This window comes from Oncorhynchus nerka, linkage group LG10 (assembly GCF_034236695.1).
Source record: "Oncorhynchus nerka isolate Pitt River linkage group LG10, Oner_Uvic_2.0, whole genome shotgun sequence".
Taxonomy (NCBI): Eukaryota; Metazoa; Chordata; class Actinopteri; order Salmoniformes; family Salmonidae; genus Oncorhynchus; species Oncorhynchus nerka.
The window spans coordinates 71619682-71634079 of NC_088405.1; the positions used below are offsets into that span (position 1 = coordinate 71619682).

At 47.7% G+C, this 14398-nt stretch overlaps 1 protein-coding gene across 1 annotated transcript in view; it reads left to right on the plus strand.

The window, feature by feature from the left end:
* Nucleotides 1–14398, plus strand: part of LOC115135954 (collagen alpha-1(XXVI) chain-like) — a 65620-nt gene that overhangs the window by 40849 nt on the left and 10373 nt on the right. The window contains exons 4-7 of the mRNA XM_029671212.2: nucleotides 5258–5319; nucleotides 5457–5589; nucleotides 5784–5891; nucleotides 6274–6396. Coding sequence (XP_029527072.1) covers nucleotides 5258–5319; nucleotides 5457–5589; nucleotides 5784–5891; nucleotides 6274–6396 — 426 coding nt within the window. The remainder of the gene's footprint in view (nucleotides 1–5257; nucleotides 5320–5456; nucleotides 5590–5783; nucleotides 5892–6273; nucleotides 6397–14398) is intronic.

A 14398-nucleotide genomic window follows, 5' to 3' on the forward strand; every position in this document is an offset into this window, starting at 1 on the left:
ATAGGTGGGCTATGTACAGGTGCAGTAATCTGTAAGATGCTCTGACAGTTGGTGCTTAAAGCTAGTGAGGGAGATAAGTGTTTCCAATTTAAGAGATTTTTGTAGTTCGTTCCAGTCATTGGCAGCAGAGAACTGGAAGGAGAGGCGGCCAAAGAAAGAATTGGTTTTGGGGGTGACTAGAGAGATATACCTGCTGGAGCGTGTGCTACAGGTGGGAGATGCTATGGTGACCAGCGAGCTGAGATAAGGGGGGACTTTACCTAGCAGGGTCTTGTAGATGACATGGAGCCAGTGGGTTTGGCGACGAGTATGAAGTGAGGGCCAGCCAACGAGAGCGTACAGGTCGCAATGGTGGGTAGTATATGGGGCTTTGGTGACAAAACGGATTTCACTGTGATAGACTGCATCCAATTTGTTGAGTAGGGTATTGGAGGCTATTTTGTAAATGACATCGCCAAAGTCGAGGATTGGTAGGATGGTCAATTTTACAAGGGTATGTTTGGCAGCATGAGTGAAGGATGCTTTGTTGCGAAATAGGAAGCCAATTCTAGATTTAACTTTGGATTGGAGATGTTTGATATGGGTCTGGAAGGAGAGTTTACAGTCTAACCAGACACCTAAGTATTTGTAGTTGTCCACGTATTCTAAGTCAGAGCCGTCCAGAGTAGTGATGTTGGACAGGCGGGTAGGTGCAGGTAGCGATCGGTTGAAGAGCATGCATTTAGTTTTACTTGTATTTAAGAGCAATTGGAGGCCACGGAAGGAGAGTTGTATGGCATTGAAGCTTGCCTGGAGGGTTGTTAACACAGTGTCCAAAGAAGGGCCGGAAGTATACAGAATGGTGTCGTCTGCGTAGAGGTGGATCAGAGACTCACCAGCAGCAAGAGCGATCTCATTGATGTATACAGAGAAGAGAGTCGGTCCAAGAATTGAACCCTGTGGCACCCCCATAGAGACTGCCAGAGGTCCGGACAGCAGACCCTCCGATTTGACACACTGAACTCTATCAGAGAAGTAGTTGGTGAACCAGGCGAGGCAATCATTTGAGAAACCAAGGCTGTCGAGTCTGCCGATGAGGATGTGGTGGTTGACAGAGTCGAAAGCCTTGGCCAGATCAATGAATACGGCTGCACAGTAATGTTTCTTATCGATGGCGGTTAAGATATCGTTTAGGACCTTGAGCGTGGCTGAGGTGCACCCATGACCAGCTCTGAAACCAGATTGCATAGCAGAGAAGGTATGGTGAGATTCGAAATGGTCGGTAATCTGTTTGTTGACTTGGCTTTCGAAGACCTTAGAAAGGCATGGTAGGATAGATATAGGTCTGTAGCAGTTTGGGTCAAGAGTGTGTCCCCCTTTGAAGAGGGGGATGACTGCAGCTGCTTTCCAATCTTTGGCAATCTCAGACGACATGAAAGAGAGGTTGAACAGGCTAGTAATAGGGGTGGCAACAATTTCGGCAGATAATTTTAGAAAGAAAGGGTCCAGATTGTCTAGCCCGGCTGATTTGTAGGGGTCCAGATTTTTCAGCTCTTTCAGAACTTCAGCTGAATGGATTTGGGAGAAGGAGAAATGGGGAAGGCTTGGGCGAGTTGCTGTTGGGGGTGCAGTGCTGTTGACCGGGGTAGGAGTTGCCAGGTGGAAAGCATGGCCAGCCGTAGAAAAATGCTTATTGAAATTCTCAATTATGGTGGATTTATCAGTGGTAACAGTGTTTCCTATCTTCAGTGCAGTGGGCAGCTGGGAGGAGGTGTTCTTATTCTCCATGGACTTTACAGTGTCCCAGAACTTTTTAGAGTTAGTGTTGCAGGAAGCAAATTTCTGCTTGAAAAAGCTAGCCTTGGCTTTTCTAACTGCCTGTGTATAACGGTTTCTAGCTTCCCTGAACAGCTGCATATCACGGGGGCTGTTCGATGCTAATGCAGAACGCCATAGGATGTTTTTGTGTTGGTTAAGGGCAGTCAGTTCTGGGGAAAACCAAGGGCTATATCTGTTCCTGGTTCTAATTTTCTTGAATGGGGCATGTTTATTTAAGATTGTTAGGAAGGCATTTTTTAAAAATATCCAGGCATCCTCTACTGACGGGATGAGATCAATATCCTTCCAGGACACCCCGGCCAGGTCGATTAGAAAGGCCTGCTCGCTGAAGTGTTTCAGGGAGCGTTTTACAGTGATGAGTGGAGGTCGTTTGATCGCTGACCCATTACGGATGCAGGCAATGAGGCAGTGATCGCTGAGATCTTGGTTGAAGACAGCAGAGGTGTATTTAGAGGGGAAGTTGGTTAGGATGATATCTATGAGGGTGCCTGTGTTTAAGGCTTTGGGGGTACCTGGTAGGTTCATTGATAATTTGTGTGAGATTGAGGGCATCAAGTTTAGATTGTAGGATGGCTGGGGTGTTAAGCATGTTCCAGTTTAGGTCGCCTAGCAGCACGAGCTCTGAAGATAGATGGGGGGCAATCAGTTCACATATGGTGTCCAGAGCACAGCTGGGGGCAGAGGGTGGTCTATAGCAGGCGGCAACGGTGAGAGACTTGTTTTTAGAGAGGTGGATTTTTAAAAGTAGAAGTTCAAATTGTTTGGGTACAGACCTGGATAGTAGGACAGAACTCTGCAGGCTATCTTTGCAGTAGATTGCAACACCGCCCCCTTTGGCAGTTCTATCTTGTCTGAAAATGTTGTAGTTTGGAATTAAAATTTCTGAATTTTTGGTGGTCTTCCTAAGCCAGGATTCAGACACAGCTAGAACATCCGGGTTGGCAGAGTGTGCTAAAGCAGTGAAAAGAACAAACTTAGGGAGGAGGCTTCTAATGTTAACATGCATGAAACCAAGGATATTACGGTTACAGAAGTCATCAAAAGAGAGCGCCTGGGGAATAGGAGTGGAGCTAGGCACTGCAGGGCCTGGATTCACCTCTACATCGCCAGAGGAACATAGGAGGAGAAGAATAAGGGTACGGCTAAAAGCAATAAGAATTGGTCGTCTAGAACGTCTGGAACAGAGAGTAAAAGGAGGTTTCTGGGGGCGATAAAATAGCATCAAGGTATAATGTACAGACAAAGGTATGGTAGGATGTGAATACAGTGGAGGTAAACCTAGGTATTGAGTGATGAAGAGAGAGATATTGTCTCTAGAAACATCATTGAAACCAGGAGATGTCATTGCATGTGTGGGTGGTGGAACTAATAAGTTGGATAAGGTATAGTGAGCAGGACTAGAGGCTCTACAGTGAAATAAGCCAATAAACACTAACCAGAACAGCAATGGACAAGACATATTGACATTAAGGAGAGGCATCCTTAGTCGAGTGATCAAAAGGGTCCAGGGAGTGGAGAGGTTGGTTTGGGGGTCACGGCGATTTAGACAGCTAGCCAGGACATCGGTAGCAAGCTAGCATAGGATGGAGGTCTGTTGTTAGCCACCTCTTGCGTTCCGTCAGTAGATTAGTGGAGTTCCGTGTTGTAGAGGGGATTAGTCCAAATCACACAACAACAAAAAAATAAAAACAATATATATAGTTATAGAGGCCCAAGAAGAAACATAATAATAATAAAAATAAATAAATTGTCCGATTGTCTATTCTGTGAGAAGCCGGTAAGACAGCTAACGGTTAGCAGGCCGCAGATGGGCGTTCAGGTAACGTCGCGACGGAGGAGCCAGCCGGATCTCCTTCGGGTAGATAACGTCGGCAGTCCAGTTGTGAAGGCCCGGTGGGGCTCCGCGTAGGCAGTAAAACGGGTCCGGATAGGTGACTGCAGCCCAGGAGTGATTGACGGAGCTCAGGAGTGATTGACGGAGCTGGATAGCTCCGGAGTAATTGATGTTTGCTCCGGAATCGACGAAAGCAGATAGACACACGGATAGCAGCCAGCTAGCTGTGAGATCCGGGAGTGAATGTCCAGAGAGCAGTTGAAATCCAGGGACATGGAGAGAAAAATCGGTCCGGTATGTTCTGTTCCGTTGATCAAGGCAATGCCAGGCCTATGCTTAGAACGATCTTCATGAACTGCAGTGTTTTGTGTACATGACAGCAACTAAACTTCCTAAAAACTAATTGTGAATACAATTGGATTTGTGAAATTTTCAATTGGATTTAAGTTTAAAATAATTTTCAAACAGTGTAATAATGTGTTTTAGGGTCTCTTTCTGATCTGTTGATAAAGTCGTCACATTCCCTTGTCTGTCTCTTGGCATCCCACCTCAGGTCTGCAATGTTCCATTATTCCCAATCCCAGCACACACCACACCTTCCTAATGAGCTGAGAGCAAGGTGATGAATTAGACCACCTTCACACTGATGTCACATTCACTACTAAGAGAACTGGAGGAAAAAACACAACTGTTAGGCCACTTATTAATAAGCACGTCCACAAGCATAATCAATGTATAATATATAATATAATAATAAAATATATAATATATTCCATTTATATTCCAAAGCGACTTTAGCAGATGCTTTTATCCGTGGCTGGTGTCTCAGTCGGGCACTGGAGCGGGGCAGAGTGGCGGTGCAGTCTGAACACATGGCAGATGCCAAGTGTCAGACTGACAGAGAAGGACACTTTGGCCAGGAGTTGGTAGAATTGGCAAAGGAGAAGGGAAGGGTTTTTTCTCAGGCAAAGAGAGAAGATAAATGGTCAGGGAGTTTGCCAGGAAAGCTTCACGTCTCTCTCTTTCACTCTTCCTCTATCTTCATCTTCATCTATCTATCTATCTATCTATCTATCTATCTATCTATCTATCTATCTATCTTTCTTTCTTTCTGTCTTTCTCTCTGTCTTTTTCTCCATCTCTCAACTCTCTCACCCTACTCTCTCTCCCTCTTTCCAGCCCATATGTCATCTGAGCAACGGGAGGTTGCTGTCTATCCATCCTGTGTCACCTTGGAAATGTGCTTCTGCTTTGACTGGCTCACTTCATAATGTCTCAGCCACTACATAAACCTTCTCTCTCTACAAACAACACAGTCTGGGCCAACACAGTGCGTGTTTGTTTTCTCTTTTGTGGTAGTCTGGCTTCGGAAATGTGTGTCTTCTTATGCGAAACCAAGCCTGTCTTTTCTGATGTTTCCTACTATTGGAATTGCATTATTGCACATTGATGCACCATGAATTGGTATGGATGGATTGAAAGGACAAAGATGTGAGTCTTACCTGTTTCTGCCAACTTGAGAGTTAATCTAGTATCTCTAACTTGAAGCAACATGCTACACTGTATTACTTACTTACCTATATATCTTTCTTTCTCTCTCCTTAGAGTGTATGAACTGCACTGGCTATGCTGATATGAATGATAGACTGAGTATGCTGGAATCCAAGGTAATCTTGCAGCAACCAAACCTGTCATTAAAACAGTATTACATACAGTACATGAATGTAATGAGACCTGATATTCTCAAAAATCTAGCTCCTATCTCAGCAGGACTGAACACTAATCTTCCTTCATTTTGTGTCAGATTGTGTTGCTGGAGGAGGCGGGACCACCACCTCTCCTATTCAGATACTCCCCAGATGGGTCATCAGATAACGAGGTGGGACTGGGAGCACCCAAACCCACCCCCATCACTCCCCCCGCAATCGGACTACCAGGTGAGGCGCATTTACAGCAGGACCTCACTGAACCTCCGGTGGTTAACTATTCACTTTTCTTCCTCCATAGTTTTATATGGCAACTGTTTGACTCTGTTGTGTTATAGATTTTCAGAAAAGTGCACCAAATGTTTAAAGAAGTGTCTGAATCGGGTGGAATTCTGACAGAGTTGTTAAATCGTTTGTTTTCCAAGGAGCCAGAGGCCTCCCAGGGCCAGCTGGACTCCCAGGTGTGGCGGGACCCCCTGGACGCACTGGAGAGACAGGCCTAGCAGGGAAACCTGGACCCATGGGACCCAGAGGTATAAGTCTTCCCCCCACCTCTGTATCTCACCCATACACTATCACTTGGGGCTCACGCGTGGCGGAGAGGTCTAAGGCACTGCATCTCAGTGCAAGAGGCGTCACTCCAGTCCCTGGTTCGCATCCAGGCTGAATCACATCCGGCCGTGATTGGGAGTCCCATAGGGCGGCGCACAATTGGCCCAGCGTTGTCCGGGTTTGGCCGGAGTAGGCTGTCATTGTAAATAAGAATTTGTCTCTGACTTGCCTAGTTAAATAAAGGTTCAATCAAATATAAAGGTACAAAGCAGTTTGACACTTGCACATGTGCATGTTCACACATTAGATGTGTAAGGACAGTGTTGTGTTGTGTTGAGGCTGACTGTGCTCTGGCTCCCACAGGGCCCCAGGGCCAGCGAGGAGCCCAAGGGGAGAGAGGTGTACCTGGGCCAGCGGGGCCTCTGGGGCCAGCCTCTTCCTTCTCTCACAGAGCAGATGCGTTTGGTCTGAGGGAGCTGGGCCAGTGTGAGTATGCCTGCTACACCAATGAATTTAAGTCAAGAACTACAGAAAGAAATGTAAACCATAGGCCCTATAGGGATACCACATTCATTAGTATGATTGATGTTTCATTCTGAAAGTGTTTCAGGAGTCGTGTGTGATTTTTGACCTCTTTCTTGCCATTGACAGTTTGACATCTAGGACATTTTGAAATATCCATTATTTAAGGTGTTACATCTGCCCCTGCCACACCCTCTAGTTCTCCTCCTGTGTCTCCCTAACCTGCCGCCACTCCCCCAGTGCTCTTTCCCTCCCTCTCTCTGTGTGGGTGTTTCTGATTGTGTGAGTGGAGACAGGTATGCTGGAGTCAAAGCAGATCCCCACCAGCTGCAACCTGTTCCATAATCAAGACCTCTACAAATGCTCAGCCCTGCCACTTCCACACTGCCAGATCGTAGCCTCTGCTCAGTCAGTCTACATTTCAAGCCATTTGTTCCTGCATAGATCTTGCTATTCCGGTGCCTGTTTTCCCTAGCCTGACGCTGCTTTTCTCTCTGCTACAGTTCCGTCCTCTCTGACTCTGGTCCCTGTCACCAGTCCCTCGTCTCGTCAGTCCTGCTTCCCTACCCTGGACCCCCGCTCTACTGCTTCCTTGGATTCCGCTCTGGACCTGCTTACCCTGCTCCTACTCCCCTTGCCCCAGCTGCAGCCTCAGTTCCTGGTTCCCTGCTACCCACCCGAGCTCCCCCTGGCCTGCACCCCATCTCCCCCGCTTTTCAATAAATACATTGGTTACCTTATCCCTGTCTCCTCGTCTGAGTCTGCACTTGGGTTCACCTGCTCCACCCCGCGTAACAGTACGTTCTGGCCAAAAGATATAAACCAAGCAGACTTAGATCCTCTCCACCAAACCCTCGTTGTCCAAGGCACCCTGCTCGAGCAACATGACCAAGCCCTGAGAACCCTTCTGGAGCATGTCAAGGAGTTTTCATGGAGCCTTTCTGACCTGCAGGACCGAACCTTCACCCAGAGCTCACAACCAGCCCCTAGTCCTTCTCCACCCCGTGAACCGTTTGTTCCAGCTTCCGAGCGTTACAATGGCAACCTCAGAACTTGCAGAGCTTTTTTGGTACAATGTTCACTAGTATTTGAGCAACAGCCTTACTCTTGTGCTAGTGAATTGGCCAAGATTTCCTTCCTGATTGGCTGCCTCCGTGAAGCAGCACGTCCCTGGGCCACAGCGGTGTGGGAGAGACAGTCTCCCATCTGCTCCTCCTACTCCAGATTCACGGAGGAGATGAAGAGCCTTTGACCATCCTGTCAGCGGTAAGGATGCCGCTAAATGACTCCTGTCCCTCCATCAAGGCTCCCATAGTGTCGCTGAAATGGAGGTCGAGTTTCGCACCCTCGCCGCCGAGAGCGGCTGGAATGAGTAGGCCCTTCAGGGAGCATTCCAGAACCCTCTCACTGAGACCATCAAGGACGAGTTGGTGTCCAGGGATGAGCCTGATGGACTCGATGAGCTCATCTCTCTCGCCATCCGCATCGACAACCATCTCCGTGAGCGTCGGAAGGAGAGGGCAGGTAAGGTTGCATGACCCATAACAACATCTGCTTCATCGCCTTGTTCTACTTCCCCGACTGCCTCCCTTCCCAAGTCTCTTCCAGAACCTGAACCCATGCAGCTCGACCAGGCCCGTCTCTCTCCGGAGGAGAGGCAGCTGTGAATCAGCACTTGGAGCTGCCTATACTGTGGCCAGGTTGGTCACTTTGTCTCCACCTGTTCCCTGTGTCCAGCAAAAGAGGAGGCTCAGCAGTAGTGGGGGATATACTGTTGAGCCAAATCACCATGGCCATCTACCCCCAGACCCCTGCTTAATGGCACCCTCGTGTGGCAGAGCCAGGCCTTTCCTCTGCCTGCTATCATTGACTCGGGCGCTGACGAGAGTTTCCTAGACCGTGGTGTCGTTACCCAGTTGGGCCTGCGCACTGTTCCACTCGATTCACCCCTCGATACCAACGCTCTCAACGGACAGCTCCTCGTCCATGTCTGGGAGAGAATCGTCCCTGTCATCCTGCATCTCTCTGGAAACCACCCCGGTAAGGATCAGTTTCCACATAATTGACTGCCCTCAATCTCCCCTGATTCTTGGCCATCCATGGTTAAAGCTGCACAACCCTCAGATCGACTGGATCGCCAGAATGGTAACCACTTAGAGTTCATTTTGTCACTCTAATTGTTTACATTCTGCCCTTGCCGCTGCCTTGTCTGTGCCCCAGTCCATTCCAGAACCTCCGGACCTGTCAACAGTTCCTCCTGAGTATCACGATCTAGCTCCTGTTTTCAGCAAGCACCACACCCTGTCGCTGCCTCCTCATTCACCATACAACTGCCCCATTGACCTCCTGCCTGGAGCTCCTCTCCCCAGTAGCCGGTTGTATAACCTTTCTCGCCCCGAGCACGAGGCTATGGATTGGTTCCCTGGATGCAGGACTTATAAGGCCTTCATCCTCTCCGGTAGGTGCTGTTTTTGCTTTGTAAATACAAAGGATGGGTTACTGGAGCTGTGCATAGACTTTCGTGGGCTGAATAATATCACGGTGAAGAACAAGTATCCTTTGCCACTCATCAGTTCTGCTTTTGCCCCCCTCCATGGTTCCACGAGGTTCACCAAACTCAACCTCTGGAATGCCTACCATCTTGTCCAAATCAGAGAGGGGGACGAGTGGAAATCTGCGTTTAACAGTTGGCCACTTTGAGTATTTGGTCATGCCTTTTGGTCTTACTAACGCCCCTGCTGTTTTCCAGAACCTAGTCAATGATGTGCTGAGGGATGTGATTGGATGCTTCATTTTGTCAATTTGGATGACATTCAGATTTTTTCTAAGGACCCAAAGGCTCACCAGCAACACGTTCTCCAGTGGCTGTGGGAGAATACGCTTTTTGTTAAAGCTGAGAAATGTGAGTTCCATGCTTCCTCTGTCTTTCCTGGGTTATATTATTGCGCAGGGGGAGTTATGTATGGACCCTGCCAAACTCATGGCAGTCAGAGGGGCCTGCGCCCTCAAACCTGAAGTAGCTACAGTGTTTCCTGGGGTTTGACCATTTTTACAGACGTTTCATCCGCAACTACAGCCGTTTGGCAGCCCCTCTCACCTCCACCTCTACTCCGTTCAGCTGGACCACTGAGGCAGAGGCCGCTTCCCTAACGCCGCTTCACTTCCGCTCCGGTCCTCACTCAGCCAGACCCAGAACTCCAGTTCATCATGGAGGTGGACGCCTCCAACACCGGGTAGATGCTGTTCTGTCTCAACGTTCCCCCTCTGATCAGAAGCTCCACCCATGTGCATTCTTTTCCCATAAGCTCTCACCTGCAGAGAATAATTTTGACATTGGTAACCGTGAACTCCTGGCAGTTAAGCAGGCTCTTTAGTTATGGTGTTACTGGCTGGAGGGCTCTCTACTCCCCTTCATCGTGTGGACAGACCACAAAAACCTGTACTACATCCAGACTGCCAAATGTCTGAACTCCCAGCAAGTGAGGTGTGCCTTGTTCTTTGGTAGATTCAATTTCACACTCACTTATCTCCCCGGTTCTAGGAATACCAAGCCTGACGCCCTCTCCCATCAGTTTACCGCTGACCACACTGGTTCTGAGCCAGATTCCATTGTGCCTCCACCTGCATCGTTGCCTCCGTCTCCTGGGAGATCGAGTCTCATATCCGCCAGGCTCAGGAAAACCAGCCTGACCCAGGTAACGGTCCTAGAAATGCTCCGTTTGTTCCTGATTCTGTTCGCTCTGATCTTCAGTGGACCCATTCTACCCATCTCACCTGTCACCCTGGTATGAACCAGAACCTTGCCTTCCTGTGTCAGCGCTTTTGGTGGCCCAACATGGAGAGAGATACCCGGGAGTTTGTCTCAGCCTGCTGGGTCTATGCCCGGAACAAAACCTCCACTAGACCCACTTCCGGTGTGCTTCACCCCCTTCCCATACCCAGTCTCCCCTGGTCACACATAGCTCTGGACTTTGTCACTGGCCTTCCCCCATTAAACGGTAAATCACTCATCCTCGCCATTATTGACAGATTTTCCAAAGCGGCTCACTTCATTCCCCTCTCCGAGCTCCTGTCCTCCAGGGAAACTGTGGACCTGCTGGTATCCCAAGTGTTTAGTCTGCATGGCATTCCCACTGACATCGTTTCTGACAGGGGACCCCAGTTTACATCCCAGGTATGGAGATCCTTCTGTTCAGCTCTTGGTATCAATTTCAGTCTTCTGGATATCACCCCCAGACCAACGGCCAGACCAATAGCCAGACCGGATGGGCCAACCAGGAGATTGAGACTGCCCTATGCTGCGTGACTTCTGCTAACCCTTCCTCCTGGAGTGCCCAGCTACCCTGGGTTGAATATGCCCACAACACCCTAACCAATGCCTCATCAGGTATGTCACCTTTCGAGTGTGCTCTGGGTTACCAACCTCCCTTGTTCCCCGCCCAAGAGGTTGCGGTTCCCTCTGTCCATGACCAGATGTGCCGTTGTCATCATACCTGGAGGAAGGCCCGGGCTGCTCTTCTCTGTGCCTCTGCCAGGACCCAGTCCCAAGCCAACCGTCGCCGTGCCTCAGCTCCAGTCTACTCTCCAGGCCAAAAGATATGGTTCTCTTCTTGGGACCTGCCATGGAAAGTGGCATCGAATAAACTTTCGCCCCGATTCATTAGTCCCTTTGAGATTAACCGTGTCATTAACCCCTCTGCGGTGCGCCTGAAATTCTCAGGATTCATCCTACCTTCCATGTATCCCTGATTTAAACCTGTCTGCTCCAGTCCTGTCTCCTCCTGCAGCAGCTCCTCCACCCCGTCGGCTCATCAATGTCCATCCTGCCTATACCGTCCAGCAGCTTCTGTACGTGCGCCGTCGGGGTTGCGGCTGGCAGTACCTGGTGGACTGTGAGGGATACGGGCCTGAGGAGCGCTGTTGGGAGTCCCGCCGTCACATTCTGGACCATTCACTCTTACAGGATTTCCATAACTTACACCCAGATAAGCCTGGTCGTGCGTAGGGGGGGGTGCTGTTACATCTGCCACGTCCTCTACACCTCATCCTATGTCTCCCTAACCTGCCGCCACTCCCCCAGTGGTCTCTCCCTCTCTCTGTGTGGGTGTATCTGACTGTGTGAGTGGAGACAGGTATGCTGGAGTCAGAGCAGATCCCCACCAGCTGCAACCTGTTCCATAATCAAGACCTCGACAAATACTCAGACTTGCCACTTCCACGCTGCCAGATCATAGCCTCTGCTCAGTCAGTCTACATTTCAAGCTGTTTGTTCCTTTTTTCCCTAGCCTGACGCTGCTTTTCTCTTTTTTCTCATCTCTCTCTCAAAGGCAATTATAGTCAATGAACTAATCACTGATCATAATCTTGATGTGATTGGCCTGACTGAAACATGGCTTAAGCCTGATGAATTTACTGTGTTAAATGAGGCCTCACCTCCTGGCTACACTAGTGACCATATCCCCCGTGCATCCCGCAAAGGCGGAGGTGTTGCTAACAGGAATACCAAGCGGTTGTCTCTGTGTGCAAATTTCAATTTACAAAAAAAAATGACATTTTCGTCTTTTGAGCTTCTAGTCATGAAATCTATGCAGCCTACTCAATCACTTTTTATAGCTACTGTTTACAGGCCTCCTGGGCCATATACAGCGTTCCTCACTAAGTTCCCTGAATTCCTATCGGACCTTGTAGTCATAGCAGATAATATTCTAATCTTTGGTGACTTTAATATTCACATGGAAAAGTCCACAGACCCACTCCAAAAGGCTTTCGGAGCCATCATCGACTCAGTGGGTTTTGTCCAACATGTCTCTGGACCCACTCACTGTCACAGTGATACGCTGGACCTAGTTTTGTCCCATGGAATAAATGTTGTGGATCTTAATGTTTTTCCTCATAATCCTGGACTATCGGACCACTATTTTATTACGTTTGCAATTGCAACAAATAATCTGCTCAGACCCCAACCAAGGAACATCAAAAGTCGTGCTATAAATTCACAGACAACACAAAGATTCCTTGATGTCCTTCCAGATTCCCTCTGTCTACCCAAGGACGCCAGAGGACAAAAATCAGTTAACCACCTAACTGAGGAACTCAATTTAACCTTGCGCAATACCCTAGATGCAGTTGCACCCCTAAAAACTAAAAACATTTCTCATAAGAAACTAGCTCCCTGGTACACAGAAAATACCCGAGCTCTGAAGCAAGCTTCCAGAAAATTGGAACGGAAATGGCGCCACACCAAACTGGAAGTCTTCCGACTAGCTTGGAAAGACAGTACCGTGCAGTACCGAAGAGCCCTTACTGCTGCTCGATCATCCTATTTTTCTAACTTAATTGAGGAAAATAAGAACAATCCGAAATTCCTTTTTGATACTGTCGCAAAGCTAACTAAAAAGCAGCATTCCCCAAAGAGAGGATGACTTTCACTTTAGCAGTGATAAATTCATGAACTTCTTTGAGGAAAAGATTATGATTATTAGAAAGCAAATTACGGACTCCTCTTTAAATCTGCGTATTCCTTCAAAGCTCAGTTGTCCTGAGTCTGCACAACTCTCCCAGGACCTAGGATCAAGAGAGACGCTCAAGTGTTTTAGTACTATATCTCTTGACACAATGATGAAAATAATCATGGCCTCTAAACCTTCAAGCTGCATACTGGACCCTATTCCAACTAAACTACTGAAAGAGCTGCTTCCTGTGCTTGGCCCTCCTATGTTGAACATAATAAACGGCTCTCTATCCAACGGATGTGTACCAAACTTACTAAAAGTGGCAGTAATAAAGCCTCTCTTGAAAAAGCCAAACCTTGACCCAGAAAATATAAAAAACTATCGGCCTATATCGAATCTTCCATTCCTCTCAAAACTTTTAGAAAAGGCTGTTGCGCAGCAACTTACTGCCTTCCTGAAGACAAACAATGTATACGAAATGCTTCAGTCTGGTTTTAGACCCCATCATAGCACTGAGACGGCACTTGTGAAGGTGGTAAATGACATTTTAATGGCATCGGACCGAGGCTCTGCATCTGTCCTCGTGCTCCTAGACCTTAGTGCTGCTTTTGATACCATCGATCACCACATTCTTTTGGAGAGATTGGAAACCCAAATTGGTCTACACGGACAAGTTCTGGCCTGGTTTAGATCTTATCTGTCGGAAAGATATCAGTTTGTCTCTGTGAATGGTTTGTCCTCTGACAAATCAACTGTAAATTTCGGTGTTCCTCAAGGTTCCGTTTTTAGGACCACTATTGTTTTCACTATATATTTTACCTCTTGGGGATGTTATTCGAAAACAAAATGTTAACTTTCACTGCTATGCGGATGACACACAGCTGTACATTTCAATGAAACATGGTGAAGCCCCAAAATTGCCCTTGCTAGAAGCATGTGTTTCAGACATAAGGAAGTGGATGGCTGCAAACTTTCTACTTTTAAACTCGGACAAAACAGAGATGCTTGTTCTAGGTCCCAAGAAACAAAGAGATCTTCTGTTGAATCTGACAATTAATCTTAATGGTTGTACAGTCGTCTCAAATAAAACTGCGAAGGACCTCGGCGTTACTCTGGACCCTGATCTCTCTTTTGAAGACCATATCAAGACCATTTCAAGGACAGCTTTTTTCCATCTACGTAACATTGCAAAAATCAAAAACTTTCTGTCCAAAAATGATGCAGAAAAATGAATCCATGCTTTTGTCACTTCTAGGTTAGACTACTGCAGTGCTCTACTTTCCGGCTACCCGGATAAAGCACTAAATAAACTTCAGTTGGTGCTAAATACGGCTGCTAGAATCCTGACTAGAACCAAAAAATGTGATCATATTACTCCAGTGCTAGCCTCTCTACACTGGCTTCCTGTCAAAGCAAGGGCTGATTTCAAGGTTTTACTGCTAACCTACAAAGCATTACATGGGCTTGCTCCTACCTATCTCTCTGATTTGGTCCTGCCGTACATACCTACAAGT